The 21,053-nt window shown below is 40.5% G+C and overlaps 1 protein-coding gene across 11 annotated transcripts in view; it reads right to left on the reverse strand.

Annotated features, from left to right (window-relative positions):
* CSGALNACT1 (chondroitin sulfate N-acetylgalactosaminyltransferase 1) overlaps positions 1–21,053 on the reverse strand; it is a 261,184-nt gene that overhangs the window by 18,543 nt on the left and 221,588 nt on the right. For all 11 annotated transcript variants that reach the window (XM_069978162.1, XM_069978160.1, XM_069978159.1 and 8 more), the window contains 3 exons: positions 20,287–20,388; positions 5,764–5,942; positions 4,982–5,076 (listed from right to left, as the gene is read on the reverse strand). In XM_069978162.1, the coding sequence (XP_069834263.1) occupies positions 4,982–5,076; positions 5,764–5,942; positions 20,287–20,388 (376 nt within the window). The remainder of the gene's footprint in view (positions 1–4,981; positions 5,077–5,763; positions 5,943–20,286; positions 20,389–21,053) is intronic.

Consider the following 21,053-nt stretch of genomic DNA (forward strand, 5'->3'; position numbering starts at 1 on the left):
AGGACTGGGACTTCCTGCGTTTGTTCTCTTTTTTTAGAACAGAAAAGACCAAAATATCAGCACAGAGGGAGCATGGAACATAGTTTGGCCGTATGTATATTGCAGATTTAATCATAGAAAACTATAGCGAGTATATAAAGAACACTTTTTGCAAAGTGCAAATTAGCATGTTCTTTAGCAAAAAATTTGGATAAATGATTGTAGTTTGATGGAACACATTGTATGGTCTCATATATATGCATTAATGGGTATATATAACTATCTATCTAGATAGGATCCAACTCTCAGTGGGTATATATATAAATGTATTACAGATATTTACTGTCCTTTAGTTTTATTAACCTCTGTTCATCCAAACCGCAGCCTATCATGTCACAATCATTATATATGGTCTGGGTGGTATGTATAAGCTGTACGTGCAGCATATTCCCAGCACCACCACAATAAACACTAATGTATAAAGTAGTAGAGATGCTCGAGCGATCCTGACAGAGCAATCTGAGGGACAGGATGCTCTTTCATGCGTTCATTTGAATGACCTGGAAAGCTGCCCATGAGGCAATCTGAACGTACAACGCTGTGTGCATGAATGATAAGGCCGGATGTCCATTAGCTACTGGAAATGCATTTCTTCTTCCAAAATTTAGACTTTTGGAATATATTAAATAATTAGTAATGCTCAATTTACTACATTGGCCCTGAAAGATGAGCTCCCTGCTGCATTGTGACACTCTAAGGCAATCTTATGCTGGCTGCTGCACACACATACACTTTAAGACGTCCATAAATCAACCCCCACCGCAAAACTAGAGGATTTTAATAAATATGATGAAGACTCATGTGATGTTACTTAACTATATTTATATATATGTATATATATATATATATATATATATATATATATATATGTGTGTGTGTGTGTGTGTGTGTGTGTGTGTGTGTGTGTGTGTGTATATATATATCTAGACGCACCTGGCAGCACTTCTCATACATTGTTAAATTAAACACTTGCCATCCCTCCCAGTAATGTATGAGCACATTGACAACTGGCTGTGAGTCTGACACAGTGCTCTCTGCTGCCACCTCTGTCCATGTCAGGAACTGTTTAGAACAGAAATGGTTTTCTATAGGGATTTGCTGCTGCTCAGGACAGTTCTTGACATGGACAGAGGTGGCAGCAGAGAGCACTGTGTCAGACTGGAAAGGATACACCACTTCCTGCAGGACATACAGTAGCTGATAAGTACTGTAAGACTTGAGATTTTTAAATAAAAGTAATTTACAAATCTGTGTAAGTTCCTGACATCAGTTTATTTGAAAACAATTTTTTTCTGGGTTATACCTTCAAGAGCAATATTGCGTGGCAGTTAGGAGTCAGGGAATCTCTGTGCTTAGGACAATTCTCTCCATGTTGCTTTATGGGGGTTTTAGTGTTCATCTAGTTATCTTCTATCCTGTACATGTTATCTGTATTGTAAGCTATAGACATGTAATACATATTACATTTGGTTAAAGAAAATTGAGGGGAGTGGCAGCACTAGTTCTGAACTAGTCCTGTGCATGTAACTGAGAATTTGTTACAATGTATCAATGCAAAGTATTATTATTATTATTATTATTATTATTAGTAGTAGTAGTAGTAGTAGTAGTAGTAGTAGTACAGTATTATGTGAAGGTGCAGGACAGAAAGGAGATATTACTGATACTAGTGTTTTAAGCTCACAAAGCATTTCTAGACTACTGAAATGGCCATTTCACAGCAAAAAACAGGCATTATTTTTTTTAAAATGGACGTTGTTATAAAATAACTGGCGTTATTTGTGATTAAATGACCACCGTCCAAAAAAAAAAAAACGACTGTCATTTTGACGACATGTGAACATAACTGATACTCCTGTTAGGCTATGTTCCTACAATGTCCTTTTTTGGCTGTTTTACGGCCGCCTTTTCAAACGGCCATTTTTGGCACACAGCGTAAGGTTCATAGAAATCACAGTCGTTGTTGCCGATTTGAACAACGGCCGTGATTTATACGAACCTTACATTGTGCTGCCTTCTGAGGGATCCAGGCCGGAGTGTATACACATAGGGGGAGATTTATGAAAGGGTGTAAATATACACCTGGTGTAAACTGCCCACAGCAACCAATCACAGCTCCTCTTATATTTTACCAGAGCTGAAAGCTGACTGTGATTGGTTGCTGTGGGAAGTTTACACCAGGTGTTTATTTACAGCCTTTCACAAATCTCCCCCATAGTGTATAGATACATAGTACCTAGATCCCTAGCGGCGCCGCAAGAAACTGACATGTTTCATTAAACAGCGGCCGCAGAAAACCCTGTCAGTGTAAACTATGGAGCGTGCGGCTCCGGCCGCATGCTCCATTGTGTGCATTGGGGAGTTCTGATGCGGGCGCGCACTAATGCGTCCACATCAGAACTCAAACAGATCATCCGGCCGGTACTGCAGTGGCCGGCCGGGCCACAGAGCAGCCGGTCTCTTACAAGGTGTAAACATAGCCATATTATTAAAATGACCCATATTTTTGGTGCCAAAATGACATCAGTCCAAAAAGTCCAAAAACATGATGTTGCGAGGACATAGCTATAGGCTACGTGAACGGAGCGCCATTTATCGGGAAAGAGGGGCCGTCTATTGATAATGATGGCGGCGGATAATGATCATTATTTGTGGCTGTTATTATTAACAGATGGCCTCCTTTTCCTGAAAAAATCCCGTAGTGGGAACATAACCTAAACTGCATCATAGTTTATTTCTGTTTCCTGTTTTTTGAATGGCGGGGATCTATATCAGAAAAGACAAGTTATTCATAGTGTCACGCTGCAGAAAACGGTAACTCTTATAGAAGAGCAGCTAACCAACCTGACAGACTAGAGAAGGATGACAGAATGATGACAAGAAAAGAGGACTGGCCACCAATTCCAATAAGGATTTTTTTTTTCTGAAAGCAAAGCAGATCATAGAGGCCAAAGTACACATACTGTTAGAAAAGAGAATGATGTTCTGTTTGCATATAACTATAATTTGAAGAGAATTTCATCCTTTTGACAATGCAGTCAAATGTGCAGCCATCATGTTACTGAGCAGGAAAAGGGAACAGATCGATATATAAAGTTTTATAGGAAACAAAACAAACTTCCAGCAAACATGATTAGTAAATCCACAGTAAGTGAATATAAAGCACCGGTCATTAATATAAATATTCATCGGTCACTGGGTCATGTAGAATCAATGATGACCAACAGCATCCAAAGATTTCCATGTATTTAGGAATGCAATAAACTTTAAAAAATTTTCCACTACTGTGGGTGCTGTCGGGCTTACTTATGGGGTTTGTGGAAATCTGTTGCCGTTTGTGTCACTCTCACCAGAGAGGCAAATAAAGGGGCGGACAGTAGGAATGGTCACATGCAGCACGCTGTCCCATCTCAGTCAGTGATTGGCTTAGTAGGCTGTCACCCCGAGATGAGTCCGCCAGGAGAGTGTCGGGATAAGCGCTGTTGTGCGAAACAGCCGTTGCTCTTGTTTTGTGGAATGCGTGCTTTCTCCTAATAAAGCATCAGTTTTTACTCTACTAGATATGCACAGCTAGGGAGATTCTGAAAACCTTGGCTACAGTTGCAATAAACTTTAGACATAGAGAAAAACCTATACTCACAGCTATCACTGATCCATCTATGCTGGCCAAGTACACAGAGTGGCAAGTGCAGTAGCACGGGCCCCAGGAATGGTTGTCTGGGCGTGGTTGGCCCCTCAACCTCTTGGCTTTAGCAGGAACTTGTAGAAATAAGGCTTTAGATACTTCAGAAACTGGCTGCAGGTGCAGGCCCTAGAAAGGACACCCTCTGTACTCTCTGTTCTGCTGAACTCTTCTCACTGGGACCAGAAATAGTCTCCAACTAATGTAAAACAATTTACATGGCTATTTACACCAGACTTATAAGCCGGACTATTGTGGAGCAGGCTCTGAGGTACCTTGGCACCTGATAGGGGAGAACTGGAGGGAAACTTTTATAGGGCTGTAATAAGCCCAGAAGTAGGGGGGCGGCTGGCAAACTTCCTCTCAAGCACGTACAGACCATCAGATGTACACTTAACCTCTGCAGCATGTGCTCACTATAGAAGAAACAGAGACATCTAGTGACCAAAATACAGTATAGCACCTTTATCCACAGGTTATCCTGTAACATCAGTGCTGACCTACATACATGAATACACAGCATCGGCACACAGGGACACTGCAGGTGAAGAGGTAAGCATAGCTTCTTTACTCTTTTATATATACTGGGAACTATATAGATACAGTTTTCCCTTACCAGATATCCCCTTTAAGTGATGCAGTAACACAATGAAAATGCATGTTAGAACACAGCCTTATAAGATACCCTGGGTGTTTTGCCTCTCTCTTACTCGATGACATGCAGTGATGTACCTGCTTTAGCAGGATAGTCTTTCAATGTGGACTAACCCTTTTACTATTAAACAAACATTATCATTGTACTCTGCTTTGCTGCCACTGCTGTAAAACTGAGCAATATATTAGAAACACTGTTTCATGCACCAGAGAGTATGCTATGAAGGAAGGTTCAGCTTTATGAAACAGTCTTTGTTTATGTCTTCAGGTTATTAGAGAAGCCACGTAGCAGTATATTTCTCTTCTGTGTCTGGCGCAATAAAATACCTTGGTTATACATAGCAAAATGTAATTCAGGAACTTCCCCTCTAAGGATATCATTCATTTGTGCTGCTGGACAACAGATTAAAGTGAGGTCACAGCAGACTACCTACCGGAGAATATATTAGGGCTTTTCTAAATATCAACACCCAGAACATAAATTGTGAATCCCTTGTTGTTTGGCTTGGCTAGTACTCAAGTAGACTGAAGGCTAAGAGCTTAACCTCAGAGGTGAGACAAGAGGAGACACAGTCTACATTGATTTCATGACCTAATGTTGCTTACCAGTTGCTGGTCAATGGCAGGAATTGCATCATGATGTCCATAAATTATAGCAGGGTTATACTGGCTGAAAAGAACCGGATAGAAAACTCTTTTCCCTAAAAAGGAGATAAAATGCAATATAATTTATATGACTTGCAAAGTGTCTTAAAGGGAAACTATCAGCAGGTTAGAAGTATCTAACCTGCTGATATCTCCATAAAGCGCACAGGGCGCTGAGGATGAAGGTACCATGATATTAGGAGTTTATTCCTATGCTAATAAGTCGTTTTGGTGCAGTGGGAGTGAGACTACCGGCCCCAGTGCACCAATCTGGCCCCGACTGCACCGCTGCCCTCATTTGTAGGGGAAGATGGTTCGGTGCAATGGGGGGTAGTCCAACCCCCTGTGTTTACTTCAACTATTCTAGAGACATTTGGCTAGTGGAAATCATGATTTACAATATAGACACTTGAGATGACCGCAACTTAAGTCTGATCATTCAGCATTTGATTATTGGTGGCTGAAGAAGTTGGATGCAGTAATAGGGAGTCCTGGAAAACTTGGATACAGCCTATGGCCTGTGGTTATATTCATACTTTCCAGGACTCCCTATTGCTGCAACTTCTTCAGCCACCGGTAATCAGATGCAGAACAATCGGACTCGAGCATGCTCCACTTGTGCTCATTGCTAATATGCACATTATTTCCAAGGTAAAAATAGAACACAAGAATATATTCATGTAATTATATCAAATGAAGAGCTATAATGACTGGATATGCTAGAAGGTCACAGCTGGACATACCTGGCTGTGTGTTGATCCTGCATGTGTTCAAAAACTCTGCATTGAAATAGATATCCACATCACAAAAAAACAGAAGGACATTGTTTCCCTTCCAGGCACGAGCACCAACGTCTAATCCTTTTCCACGGGAGAATTCCTCATTCAGCTGGATAAATGTGAAGTTCTTAAAGTTTGCTGTCCTGGAAACAAATGTTTTCATTTTATACTTTTACAAAACAAAGTACAACAAATACAGTAGCCAGTACTGATCTTCATAGCACTTACTATATAGTAGCTGTATACTAGGGATGGTCCGAAACTGCCGAGGTTCGGGTTCGTATGAACCCGAACGCTCGGCATCAGATTCCTGCTGTCTGCCCGCTCCGTGCAGCGGGTGGATACAGCGGGAGGACCGCCTGGAAAACTGGGATACAGCCTATGGCTATGGCTGTATCCCAGTTTTCCAGGCGGTCCTCCCGCTGTATCCACCCTCTCCACGGAGCAGCCAGACAGCGGGAATCATTGCCGAGAGTTCGGGTTCGTACGAACCCAAACCGAACTTGGTTCGGACCATCCCTACTGTATACCTGAAATAAAGACTGCGATGTTACAAGTGGCTGGATGAGAGGTCTCCTGGAATTATGAAATAGTGTTATAACAATCAAAATGGAACCTTATTCTCCAATAACCCATATAATAGACAGTCTTCATTTTGATTCCACCAATCCACCAGGAATTAATTCGCTTAGTCCATTATATGTAATCTAATACATAGTAGCGTGGACAGTGATGTCTGAATAGCACTACTGTGCTTCTGTTACTAACGTACTGTATACGGTGGTTAGCCGCCATACTGTATGTCCCACTGTTGTTAGGCTCCTATACTGTATACATCCCCACACCTGCAGTAAGGCCCCCCCATACTGTATACCTCTACCCTCCTCTGGAGTTCGTCCCCCATACTGTATACATCCCTTCTCTGTAGTAGGGTTCCCCCATACTGTATACATCGTTCCTTTGCAGTAAGGCCCTCCATACTGTATATCTCCCTCCCCCTCTGTAGTTCTTTACCCATACTGTATACATCTACCCTCTGCAGGTAGTCCCCATACTGTATACATCTCTCTTCTCCCTATATACCTCCCTCCACCTCTGTAGTTATTCCTCCATACTGTATATCTCCCCTTCTGTAGTTGTTTCCCCATACTGTATATCTCCCGTTCTGTAGGTAGTCCCCATACTGTATACATTCCCCCCCTCTGCAGGTAGTCCCCATACTGTATACCTCCCCCTCTGTATGTGTTCCCCCATACTGTATACATTCCCCTCTGCAGGTAGTCCCCATATTGTATACATTACCCTCTGCAGGTAGTCCCCATACTGTATACATCCCCCTGTGCATGTAGTCCCTATACTGTATACATTCCCCTCTGCAGGTAGTCCCCATACTGTATACATTCCCCTCTGCAGGTAGTCCCCATACTGTATACATCCCCCTCTGCAGGTATTCGTCATACTGTATACACCACCCCTCTGCAGTAAGGCCCCCATACTGTATACCTCCCCCACTCGTTGATACTCATTGAACCCGTCTCTGAAACGACAGGCCACCCAGCCTATCACTGGCCAAGACAGGACAGTGCTGTGGCCAGTGATTGGCTGAACAGCCTGTCACTTCAGAGACCGGCTTAGAAGTGCCAGAGCTGCGTTGAGCTGGGAATCTCAGAAAATAGCCAGGGGGACAACGGGGGAGTGTGAAGAGGTAAGTATACGTCTTTATTATTTTCTCTATCCTCGCATCAGCCATTGCCCGTGCATCACTTCTACACACAGAGAGATGTGTGGTCAGCGGACAATGATTTTCAAACTGACTGAAAGACAATGACCAGCCAATGATCGGCTCCTCTGCTGATCATTGTCTTTACTCCTTGGGGCGACATCTGCCCAATTCAGTGTAATAGGACCCTCAGGTCGGGCTCACACTACGCTTTTGTTTAATGTATACATTTTATTTATTTATTTTTTAAAAGGGATTAAAAAAGGAGGCAATTGTGTGCAATCTGTTTGGATCCATTTTCCATTGACTTCTATTATAAAAGAGGAAAAAATGGATGCATTTTTTTTTTCCTTTTTTTATTTTTTTAGCATACACAAAAATGAGCTTGACCACATTTTCGTGTAGGTTAAAAGTAACCATTAAAAAATGTATATGTAAACAGAGTGCAAAAACGCAGTGTGAACTCAGCCTTACTGTTACTGAAAAAACGTCAGCTCCAACTAAAATAGTCGGGACTGTAACAAGCACAAAGTAATAACTCCAATGACTGCTAATTCATTTTCAAGAAAGCAGATAATCTCCACTTATCACAATCACTATACATCTCCAGGCTGCCATGACACATGCATCAAGGACTTTTATTGCAAGGATATAACTTTCCAGCTAAATGTTCATATCAAGGCTAAGAAAGTCACTATCATGTGGCTCTTTGAAATCATTTTAAGCATGAAACAAGAACAGTGGCAGAAAATCTGAAAGATTTGTTAAAAAATAGATTTCAAATTTAATGGACTATTTTACCCAAATGATTATTAGCAGCGATAACCAGAAAGTAGGGGCTACGTCGGGTGAGGGACATTAATATAGTGTACCCTTATAGGCTATGTTCACACTACGTATATGTCCGGCCGTAGTTTGTACGCAGACGTACATGTGCGGCTGAAAGTACGGCCGTGGGAAAAATAGACATGCGGCCAGATTACGAACATGCGGGCGAACCGCAAACATACGCCCGTAGTAGAGTTATGCTTCCCTAGCTTGTTTCGAAGCGATCTGAAACAGGTCATTTACTTGGAAATCTTCGCCCAGCCCAATAAAACTCGCAGAACCTTTTGGGTCTAAAAATCACGTTCAATTTGGCTGAAATAAGTACTCCGTACGGGACCGCATGGAAATCCACGGCCGTGAGTTGGAACATTTCCGTCCTCAATGGTCTTGTTCATTTTTCACGGCGCCATATACGATCTGGCTGTAAGCTCATACGTAGTGTGCATTGTGCGGCCGTATATCGTATACTTTCAAGCAAACGCATCAACCTCAAAACTACGTGCGTATATTCGCGGTTCGCACTACGGCCGGAAAGATACGTAGTGTGAACATAGCCATAAGGGGGAAAAACTGCTGTTATAGCTTGAAAATTCTCTTCCGCTCGATCATATTTCATGAGCAGAACTGACTTTTGGTGATATATATTCTGGGAAACGTTCATAGATGTTCAAATCGTGTTTTATGATATTATTAACAAGTAATACATGTTTGATTTGATTTTTTACTATTGAACACGTTGGGAGCACTAAACGTTTTTCCTTTATTTCATTTTTGTATGCATTAGGAATTGGGATTTTTTTTTATTTTTTTTATTTCCTGGTTTCTATGAAATTAAAACATAAATCATTTTAAATTAAAATGCATAAATCAAAGAGGCTGTCAGACGAAAGAAAAAAATTCTCAGACCTAAGAAATTTAGTTGTACCTCCAGATTTAGCATGACAGCGATATTTTAACTGACCAATTCATTTACTGATGCAGAGAACAGGAGCGGCAAGTAAACACATCAATACTTAATTGGGCCATAGTTATCCTTTCAATATAAAATAGCATTATTCCTTACATTTGCATATTTCTATTGCACTACTTTTTAAAATTGCTTAGCTGTTTGTTTCCTACTACTTTTTATGTGTCTGACCATATTTACAGAAAAAAATAAATATTTCCATTTAACTGGCCACTAAAGTAGTTTTTTGCTGCCTAATGGTCAGCTTTGGGAGAGTGTTCGATTAAAGGGGGGCTTAACTGGTTTCAGAAAGTCATATAAATTTGTAATTTCAAACCCCTAGCGTTCCTATGTTCTCTATGGGGAGGGGTAAGGTCTTAATGTGGATTATCTTTCCCGAAACAACGGGGTCTGGCAGTGATTTTCATCTGTCGGAAGAACCTCATACACATACAAAGTCTAAGGTGTATGGGGACCTTTACTTAAAGGAGATGTTTAAAGGCCAACTCTAGGCAGGGACAGGGGAGAAATTGATTTCAAATAAAAACGTATTTATCCCCGTGAGTGGTCGGCTGGGGTGGCCACGGGACCCCCACCGGAAGTTATTTTCCCCTGAGTTGTGATGACGTCGCGACCTGGGGAAAATGCCTGTCTGGCCCCAGACACTGACTGGCTATTCGGCCAGTTGATCAGCTGGGTCGTGGCGTGGACAACCCAGAGATCCCAGACACTCCCGCTACTCACCGTGAGCAAAGGAAGAGGTGAGTTATTACCTAAAATCAATTTCCCCCTACAGGCTGCTGGCTTCAAGAAAACACCGGACTTCTCTGTTAACTTAAACAAACATTAAAGGGAAACTGTCAGCAAAACTGCTGACAGCTCTATAAAGACATAGGGGTAGTGAGTAGAGATGATCGAACATCGGAAAATCTTCTATAGAAGATTTTAGAACTCGAACCTTGTTGAACATTCCACTTTGACACCTGTGTCAGCTAGGGTATAGAACAGCATTTACGACGAGACCTAAGGTATGTCTACCCCAATGTCTTTATAGGGCTGTCGGCAGTTTTGAGCAACCCAAAAATTCCCTTTAAATACAGAAGAAAGTCCCTCTAAATTAAAACAGTATTTTGACTGTAAAGTAAGTAAACAAAGTTTATCCTGAATTGTTTCATAAAATAAGACTGGAACTGGGTGGAAAATTAGAAAGGGACCGAGGTGTAGTGCTAGATAATATATCTCCTTGTAAAGCCCAGCCTGGAGCACACAGATTGTTATGGTATATGCCAAGACGAAATTAATGGCATTAGTCTTCTTTTTTTTTTTTGGGCCCAATACCTGGAGGGAATAAAATGTGACACTGCTCAGATTTTATATACTTCAAAGTCAAGGAACCAAAACATCAAAGAGAGAGTGTCAACCCAGCATTATGAACAGATTATCCCATCGTCAGAATAAGGAGGCCTGGGAAGCATATCTCCATGCAACCATATGTACATCGCCTACATGGAAATTGTTTAGAGCAACAGTTTTGTTCTTTCATGCAATGTCTGTTTATGCAGCAAACAGAAATCCTTAAAATTTGATAAACAGCATTTCTTAATACTAGAAAGAAATATTTAAGATTTATCACCATTGTATGAAGCCGATGCATCTACACGTACATAAATAGCACTCAATCCCCCCCCCCCCCCCCCCCCCTCATATGATGCACCCTTTATAATCATCATCAGTAGCTGGGATGGGTCTTACTGTCTCCCCCTGTGGAGAGCTTGTGGTAAGCAGTCCATGCAGCTTCACCATAAAGGGAGTTTTGTCAAAGATGGTGACGCCACTGAGAGTACAGAAAACTGTATGCACCTCTGTCTAACCATATAGATGCTAAAGTCCACAGGGGAACCATCATGGCAGTATTGCGGGTACTGCTGTAAGGGGCCTGGGCCAGGTGTCACAGGAAGGAACCTGTTGCTACCAGCAATAAAATGGTAAAAAGAACAGGGCCCTGCAAATATTTTCACAAAGTAACAGTCTGCTCCCTCCCTGTGTGCTCTCTATAATATCCTATCTATTCTTCCTTCCCCATCAGTGACATCACAGGCTTCTTCTTGATCACCTCTGCAGTTGGGGCAGAGGAGAAGGGGGAGAGAGAGAGAGGTGCAATGTTGCTAAGCTCTTCTTGAGCTGTGTCTATGTATGTAATGTGCACAGTACTGTGTGTAAATACATGTACAGTATGTGTGTATATGATGTGTGCATACATGTAGGGATTTTCAGGCTATTAGGCCATTACTACTTTATCTGTATCTGGCTGGTTATAGAAAATAGGTGGAACCTCACACTTTAAGTAAAATTATTATTTAAGTTACCAAAACAGCTTGATACAGACTAAAAACAAATCTGCTTCTTTCTGGGAAACCTCATGGCACTAAGCAGTTGGCAGCAAACCCACTCTGTACATGGCAGCATTGGCTTGCTGCACTGTAGTTCAGGTGCTGATCCCATTCCCAGGGTTGATCTAATAATAGTAAGGTAGGGATGCAGAAGGCATTCCTGGTTTACTGTCTACATTGTGTGACAGGGATTCCAAATGTGCTGAGTCAGTCCAAGGAACCTATATTAGACAGAGCTACACAAAGTGTACTATGCCTTTGTTCGCTACATCTGTATGTATAAGCAATACGGGGGACATGTATGAAAAGGCGTAAATGCCTTTTTTAGGGCAGATGGGGCAGTTCTGCGTAAAAATATTTGCAAATGGTATTTTTGCGAATATTTTTTTTGCATCTGCCCCATCTGTGCCACCTTCGCCAGTGGGGCGGAGAGGGGGCGTTACAGGGGGTGCGGCAGCACGAAGAGGAGGCGCGGCCTCTGTGTGCACCGCATTTATCATTTTTCCTGTGGAAAAATGATATTGAAACCTATGCCAGGTGGCGTAGGTTTCACAATTTTTGCACGGATGGGCTCCGTGCGATCGGGATTTATGTAGAGACAATGTGCATCTACATAAATGCCCTGAGCTCTGGAGCTTCATAAATGTCCCCCTATGTGTTATATATATATATATATATATATATATATATATATATATATATATATATGTGGCAGTTCAAAAAATGTTTTGCTTTGTGTTTGCATATGATATGCTATGAAAAGCATATATATATATATATATATATATATATATGGAACAGTAAGTCAAACAATATGGGGGGAATTTATCAATGCTTTCACCAGCATGGTGGCTCTATGGTTGGCACTGTAGCCTTGCAGTGGGTTCAAATCCAACCAGGGGCAACAACTGCAAAGAGTTTGTATGTTCTCTCTGTGTTTGTGTGGGTTTCCTCCCACACCCAAAACATGCAGATAGGAGAATTTAGATTGTGAGCCCTAATGGGGACAGGGAGCAAAACTGAAAAACTATGTAAAGTGCTGTTTAATTAGTTGGCGCTATGCAATTAAAAGCATTAAGGGGGTTATCCAGCAAAAAAAAAAAATCTTTTTTTTAAATCAACTGGTTTAGGAAAGTAAAATATATTTGTAATTTACTTCTGTTTAAAAATCTCAAGTCTTCCCATAGTTATCAGCTGCTGTATGTCCTGCAGGAAATGTTTTCTTTTCAATCTGACACAGTGCTCTCTGCTGACATCTCTGTCCGAGACAGGAACTGTCCAAAGCAGGAGAGGTTTTCTATGGCGATTTGCTACTACTCTGGAAAGTCCCTGTCTCGGACAGAGAGCACAGTGTCCCAGACTGGAAAGAATACACCACTTCCTGCAGGACATACAGCAGCTGATAAGTACTGGAAGATTTGGGATTTTTAAATAGAAGTAAATTACAAATCTAAGAAATACTAGAGTAGGGTTACTAGAGTAGGGTACCACACTCTAGTATTTATTTGATTGTTTTGCGAGGGTCTATTTATCATTTATAGTGTTAGCTACACACACTGGACTTTTTCTTAAATTACAAATCTATATAACTCTCTAAACCAGTTGATTTGAAAGAAAAAGATTTTCACTTAATAACCTCTTTAATAAAACTAGTATAAAAAAAAACCTTGTGACAAGCGGTCCTTATTCACAACCCAACCGAAATTTGAAGGAGAAGAAAAACAGGACCTGGGATTCAGGGAAATATCTCCCCAGAGTTACAAGTTCTTGAAGAGTTGCAGAGTTCTTACAGAGCTAAATAAAAGACAATAAAGGAGGCAGCAAGTGTTTCAAAGCAGAGACCATGAAAGATGCAGAATGCATAGTAAAATGTGATACTTTGTGATACTTTAGAGTTGTTCTTAACAAAAAAAACCTGAAATTTTCCCTAATGTGAAGCCCCACTTTAGATCTTTATTTTATCATGCATAGGCAGCTGCTACAGGGCTAACACTGCTGGAACACTGGTGACTTACACCACTTATATTACTCTGTCAGATTAAAAGGGGTATTCTGATAAGGTAAAATACATGTTATATCATGTCCCCTCCTGGAGACTAACAATTCTTTCCACATTTGATATAATCTTTTTAGTCTCCTTCCCCTAGTTCTGAGCTGTTGCTTTCTGCTGAAGACACAGGTGAGCTATTCTCTCCATCTCTCCCTCCCTCACCCTTCCTTCCAAGATGGCTCATGTGAACAGTGTCCCTGGCCAGCTGTCTCTGCACTCTGTGATGCCAGGTGAGTTAATTACAGTGAGGTCATCAGCAATTGGACCTCAGATTAACCCTCCCGGCATTACAGAATGCAGAGATAGCCAGGGACACTGTTTACATGAGCCATTTTGGAAAGGGGAATGGGGGGAGGGGGGGGGGGGCTCGCAGCAGAGATGTTTTTTTTTTTTGTCTTCAGCAGAAAGCAGCAGAACTGGTGGAAGGAGACTGAAAAGATATTAAAGAGGTAATCTGGCAAAAATCTTTTTCAAATCAACTGATTTCAGAAATTTATATGGATTTGTAATTTACTTCTGATAAAAAATCTCAGTCTTCCCATACTTATCAACTTATCAGCTGCTGTATGTCCTACAGGAAGTGGTGTGTTCTTTTCAGTCTGACACAGTGTCCATGACAGACACTGTCCAGAGCACACAACCACTGTCCAGAACCACAAGCTAGTCAGGGGGACATTTTGATCATTGTGCAATGGGGTCTAGTAAGTACACGTTACCCCTCTGGGTATGGCATGGTGGTTGTAGCGGTGTAGCCCAGACATCCCTGCTAGGTTAGAACCCAAGCCGAAAATATTCTCCACTGTGTTCACCACAACTACCAGTCCTCTGTAAGGATTTATGATAGGAATATACTGTACCTTTCGTGCTGTCTTTACACAAAAATAAAACAAGCTATTTTCCTAATATGTAAATAAGCTAACGGTATAAAACTGTAGGGATGTAAATGTATACACGACCAATCCTAAGAACTATTGCAGTGTTAATGTAATCATATATCTAAGAGAGTGCCACCAGAGCGTGAAGCGCAGAGCAATTGATGAGAAAAATAAAACTGCAATATATGAAATATGAATATTTTATTAACCATGTAGTATTAGTTCTTGTTCCAAAGACTATAATAAAAAAAAAGAAAAGAAAAAGTTTGCATTATTTAGCAGTCACTTCATATGAACCTCGCCTAACAGAAAAAATACCAACATCACAGGACGATTAATGCAGCCTGGCTTCTATGTGTAATTGCATGCGGAGTGACATGGCGTTCAGTCATTATTCTCTGCAGGAGCTCCATAAATGTTACACAATGTTTAGAAAGAACTATTCAGGGAAACCTCCCCAAAGACACCATCTTTCAGAAGATAAGTCTTTTATCTACACCATACAGTGGTTTGCAATAAATTACAGTATTAACAATTTTTTTTTTCAGTACTTCAATTCAAAAAGTGACCTCATATATTCTACAGAGTCCTTACATACAGAGTGAACTTTTTCAAGCATTTATTTCTGTTAAAGTTAATGATTATGGATTACAGCCAAGAAAAACCCAAAAGTCAGCATTTCAGAAAATTTGAAAATTATATAAAACCAACTGAAAAATAATGTTTTTAAAACAGAAATATCGACCAATTGAAAAGTCTGTACAGTAAATGCCCTCAATACTTGGTCGGGACACCTTTTGCATGAATGACGGCATCAATGCGGCATGGCATGGAGGCGATCAGCTGATGGCACTGCAGAGGTGTTATTGAAGCCCAGGTTGCTTTGATAGCGGCCTTCAGCTCGTCTGGATTGTTGGGTCTGGTGTCTTTCATCTTCCTCTTGACAACACCAGCAGATGACATGGCTCCCCAAACCATCACTGATTAAGGAAACTTCACACTAGACCTCAAGCAGCTTGGATTGTGTGCAGCCTCTCCACTCTTCCTCCAGACTCTGGGACCTTGATTTCCAAATGAAATACAAAATTTACTTTCATCTGAAATCAGCCCCTTGGACCACTGATCAAAAGTCCAGTTCTTCTTTTCCTTGGCCCAGATAAGACGCTTCTGGCGTTGTTTATTGGTCAGGAGTGGCTTGACACATGGAATGCAACACTTGTAGCCCATGTCCTGCAGACGTCTGGATGTGGTGGCTTTTGAAGCACTGACTCCAGCAGCAGTCCACTCTTTGTGAATCTCTCCCAAATTTGACATTTTCGTTACAATCCTGTTAAGACTGTGGTTCTCCCGGTTGCTTGTGCACCTTTCTCTACCACACTTTTTCCTTCCACTCAACCTTCCATATGCTTTGATACAGCATTCTGAGAACAGCCAGCTTCTTTAGCAATGAACTTTTGTGGCTTACCCTCCTTGTGGAGTGTGTAAATGACTGCCTCCTGGACATCTGTCAAGTCAGCAGTCTTTCCCATGATTGTGTTGCATACTGGACCAGACTAAGGGACCTTTTATAACACTTAGGAAGCCACTGCAGGTGTTTTGGGAAAATAATTAAAACTTTCTGAAATACTGACTTAGGTTTTCCTTGGCTGTAATCCATAATCATCAACTTTAACAGAAATAAACGCTTGAAAAAGTTCACTCTGTATGTAATGACTCTATAGAATATATAAGGGCACTTTTTGAATTGAATTACTGAAAGGATAAAAAAAATGTTGATATTCTAATTTATTGCAAACCACTGTATCTCCTGTGAAGTTTTCAGATCAATCATATACCATAGAAAACTATTTTTCAATGCAATTTGGGTGTTACCCCTTAAAGGAGCAAATTTTTTTTATTAAAGTATTGTATTGCACCCAAAAAGTTGTACAAATAACCAATATACACTTATTATGGGAAATGCTTATAAAGTGTTTTTTTCCCCTCCACTTACTACTGCATCAAGGCTTCACTTCCTGGATAAAATGGTGATGTCATGACCCGACTCCCAGAGCTATGCAGGCTGTGACTGCTGGAGAGGATGATGGCAGAGGGACACTGAGCATCCCCCTGCCATCATCCTCTCCAGCAGCCACAGCCCGCACAGCCCTGGAGTCGGGTCGTGACATCACCATGTTATATAGGAAGTGAAGCCTTGATGCAGTAGTTAATGCAGGGAAAAAAAAGCACTTTATGTGCATTTCCCGTAATAAGTGTATATTGGTGATTTGTGTAATTTTGGGGGGGCAATACAATACTTTAATAAAAATTTTCGCGGACTTCTCCTTTAACGCAAATTCATGTGCATGTGTGTCTAAAGGGCAAAAAAAAACCATTAACATTCAAAAACAAAGTTTAATAATTCTCATTTAAGCAATAATCTTCTGATGTTAAAACGGCAAAGCTCCAACTACGAACAAAAAAATTGTTTATATGTCGTTGATCTCATCTTTGCAGTTGACCTCAAAGTCATTGTTAATCAGTCTCAAGTCTTTTAGCGTATATAAATTGTGTGAATATTGGTAATTGCGATCTTATCTATATATCTATATCTATATCCAATCTGACACTGTGTGTGGAAAGAGGCATCTGTACACTGGGCAGTATAGTATCAGCTGAGGCAATCACCCGATACTCAGCAAATATTGTGCACAGGTTAAATTGATAAGAATAGGATTCCTACCAGATACCGGGTGGGTGTCAGTCCAGCGTGCAGTTATGGCCCTCGATGCCCAGTGTCAAAGCAGAGTGCGGAAACAACTAAACGGAATCTTTGCCCTGGGGGCCGGAAAACCGAGCTAAGTAAACAGTCCCTATACCAAGGCTATTGTATGTGGTCCCTATGATTCAGATTTGCAGGGATTTTATCATTCTGGCAATAAAACAACTCATATTCTTCATGTTATCAAGTACTGCTGAAATATAGCAACCACTAGACAACATTGCAGTATGTCAAATTATCCCTTTATATCTCTTACAGCACTGACATTTACCAATCTTGCTTTTTATTGTCTTCCTAAATTTCATACAGGGATCCACTATCTGTGAGTTCCAGACCCTCTTGTATAAGGGAGAAACGTGTCTCTCATAGGGCTGGCAAAGTTATGGCACAAGTAAAGTTTTCCTTACAGTGGATGGGTTTTTGGGTCATTTCTTGCTGCTACATAACCTTAATGGACGCTCCACTGCAAAAAGATAGAAAGTGACAGATATGTGTATTCACATCACTGAATCACTTTGGGGCACTATCCTCTTCTACCTCCTGTAGCAACATTATGTTTTCTCAGGTTAGATATCCATCCAGTCACACAAATGGAAATGCCTTGTGAAGGCTTCATCCTTCAGCTCCTCTTTGTGTCTCAATGAGGGAAGACGTTTTATTAAACAATGAAAAACAAATGTCACCGCGTCTGTGTTAACTTCTAATATGTTTCTTTGTTTTAGGCTGATGCTGTTTGTATAGCTCACTGTTAGTTAACATTGCATAGGGCGGAATAAGTAGTAGAGGTCTTATTCTTTTTATGCTGTACATAGTGAATAAAACACTAAATAAAAGCATATTTTACTTTTAAATAGTATATAAAAATGACAGTATCACATACATTTAATAATTCTACATACTGCATATATACCGTCCACATCACTATCACTATGTTAAAAAGTGACAAATTATAAAAGAAAAGATAGGTGCAGGTTACAAATAAAATCCACACAAATTACTTCATAAGGAAACCCAAGGAAAAATGTAAAATACTGTCAGCAGTTTGCTGATCTAAAGATCATTATAGGGGGTTTCCAGGAAAGACACAAATTCTAAAAGGAGCCAGGGTGTCTTAAAGGGGTACCCTGGAGAAAAAAATAGTCTTTAATTCAACTGGTGTCAGAAAGTTATTCAGATTTGAAATGTATTTCTATTTAAAAATCTCCAGTCTTCCAGTACTTGTTAGCTGCTGTATGTCCTGCAGGAAGTGGTGTATTCTTTCCAATCTGACACGGTGCTCTCTGCTGCCACCTCTGTCCATGTCAGGAACTGTTCAGAGCAGGAGAGGTTTTACGTGGATTTGCTACTGCTCTGGACAGTTCCTGACATGGACAAAGGTGTCAGCAGAGAGTACTGTGTCAGACTAAAAAGAATAACCACTTCCTGCAGGACATACAGCAGCTAATAAGTACTGGAAGACTTGACATTTTTAGGTAGAAGTAAATTACAAATGTATATAATTTTCTGACACCAGTGCATTTAAAAGAGAAAAAAATAAAGGCGTTCCCCTCTAAAGTCAGCAGAAATTCCCATTCCAAACTATTAGATAGCTGTTAGGGCAAGGTGGCACACAGTAGCTTTCATCTATCCGTACTACTTCTAGAACATAGAAAAATGCTTTTATTCATCAGTGAATGGTGTCAGAGAGGTGTCTCCGAAGCTGCCGATCTGCTGCAAACTGGAATACCTCCTCTCTTCCTCCCATACTGTAACTCACCCTTCTTGACAGACATCTGCAAGCTGAGCTCCTAGCCGGGTCAGAGGAGGTGTTAAAGCCCTAAAGATCAGGAGCCTGGGAAAACCTCTCTGACACTTTTCATTGGAGAATAAAATCAATTTTCTATGTTCTGGAAGCACAGACAGATATATGAAAGGTACAATGTGTATCCCTGACCCAACAGCTATCTAACAGCAGTTTGGAATGTGAGTTGCATCTGACAAATTCACTTTAAAGGTAACCTATCACTAGGTTTATGCTGCCCTAAATGAAGGCATAAACTAGTGACAGAAATGCTGAACAGATCTGTGTATTACTTCCATAATTCTGTTCAGCCGCTGTCCAAATATGCAGGAGAATATGATTCTTGCCACACCCCTCCCCCCACCCAGCAGCCGATTGACAGTTGGCTGCCAATACACAGCATTGCTAGATAACTGCCAATCAGCAGCTGGTGGGCGGAGCTGTCTGATTCTCATGAATATCCAGGACTACTGGGCTCATGCACATAATGGAGAGGACTACTTATTGTCCATGTTGTTCAGCAGGATATCTCTGGATCTGCTGCACAGAACAATATAAGTGATGCATCATTCTGTTCAGCTTCTCTGTCACTAGTTTATGTTACCCTTAGATAGGACACCATAAACCTGCTGAGAGTGTCTTTAAGCAAGTTCTCACAGTAATCAGCCTATGCTGCTAATCTGTTGTCATGCTGTCTCGGTAGCTCCCTGCTCCATCTTTCTTTTTTTAATAATCACTGTATAATGTATTTCTGTATATTGCAGTATGGTCTGTGAATTCTATAAAGAACTCACTGCTGTCTCGTGTTACGTATTGTTCCTAGGACAACCACACTGTAACGTAAAATATTGTAATCTAATATTACAATTCTATAGAATCCTGGCAAATGGTGCCAAAGCCTCCTAGATTTCCAGCACTAAACAATTTATTACACATGCCACGTCTGTTATACTCAATCAACTTGTATGATAGCTGGGAATCCCTAAAGAAAGAACAGCTTGAAGGCAGAAATAGTTTCTATGTATATTATCCATTCAATTATTTAGGTTTTGTTTTATATATATATATATATATATATATATATATATATATATATATATATTTATATACCAAGACTGCATTTTTTTTCGTACTCACTTTGATGTGTTTTCCAGTATAGCTTTCACCTCTTGTGCCTGCTCTTTACCAAAGTATACCACTGTGAGATGGACTCTTTTATCCTGGTTTATGCATACTTCCCTGTGAAAGTAAAATAAAAAGATACAAATAACAATTCATCAATGGGCTAATTTAGGCATTACATGCAATGATTTCCAAAAGAAGGGATGCAGCAGCTGTGATGCTAGAATACTAGGATAAACAGGGTCAGTGCAAACTGAGTATTACAGTACAAATATACAGGAGAAATTGCAATACCTAAACAAAGAAGAGCTTCATGATCCGAAGCCTTATTTTACCAGCCCCAATATCATCCATAAATAACAGTAAAAATAATAGCAAAAAATAAAACAGGTGCTAACTGACTGCAGAAACGTGTTCGACCTGTGTTGTTTCCATGCTGTGAGCTGAGTATATTGCAAAGCTGCGTGTGATCACAACCCCTGTTGATTTCTTTAAAAAAAAATCTGCAACAGGTACGCTTTAAGTACAGTGGTGCCTTGGATGATGAGCATAATTCATTCTGTGCTTGTAATCCAAATCCACTCTTAAACCAAAGCAAATTTTCCCATAAGAAATCACTGAAATGCAGACAATTGGTTCCACACCGCAAAATAATGATTTTATATTCTAAATAACATGTAAAACTAATAAAATAAACATTTAGAAACAGCTGAATATGCGATAATATAAGTTACTGTACAGTATAGCAATCAGCATGTGGAGTATAATGGATAGTAAGTACA

This window comes from Dendropsophus ebraccatus, chromosome 7 (genome assembly GCF_027789765.1).
Source record: "Dendropsophus ebraccatus isolate aDenEbr1 chromosome 7, aDenEbr1.pat, whole genome shotgun sequence".
Taxonomy (NCBI): domain Eukaryota; kingdom Metazoa; phylum Chordata; class Amphibia; order Anura; family Hylidae; genus Dendropsophus; species Dendropsophus ebraccatus.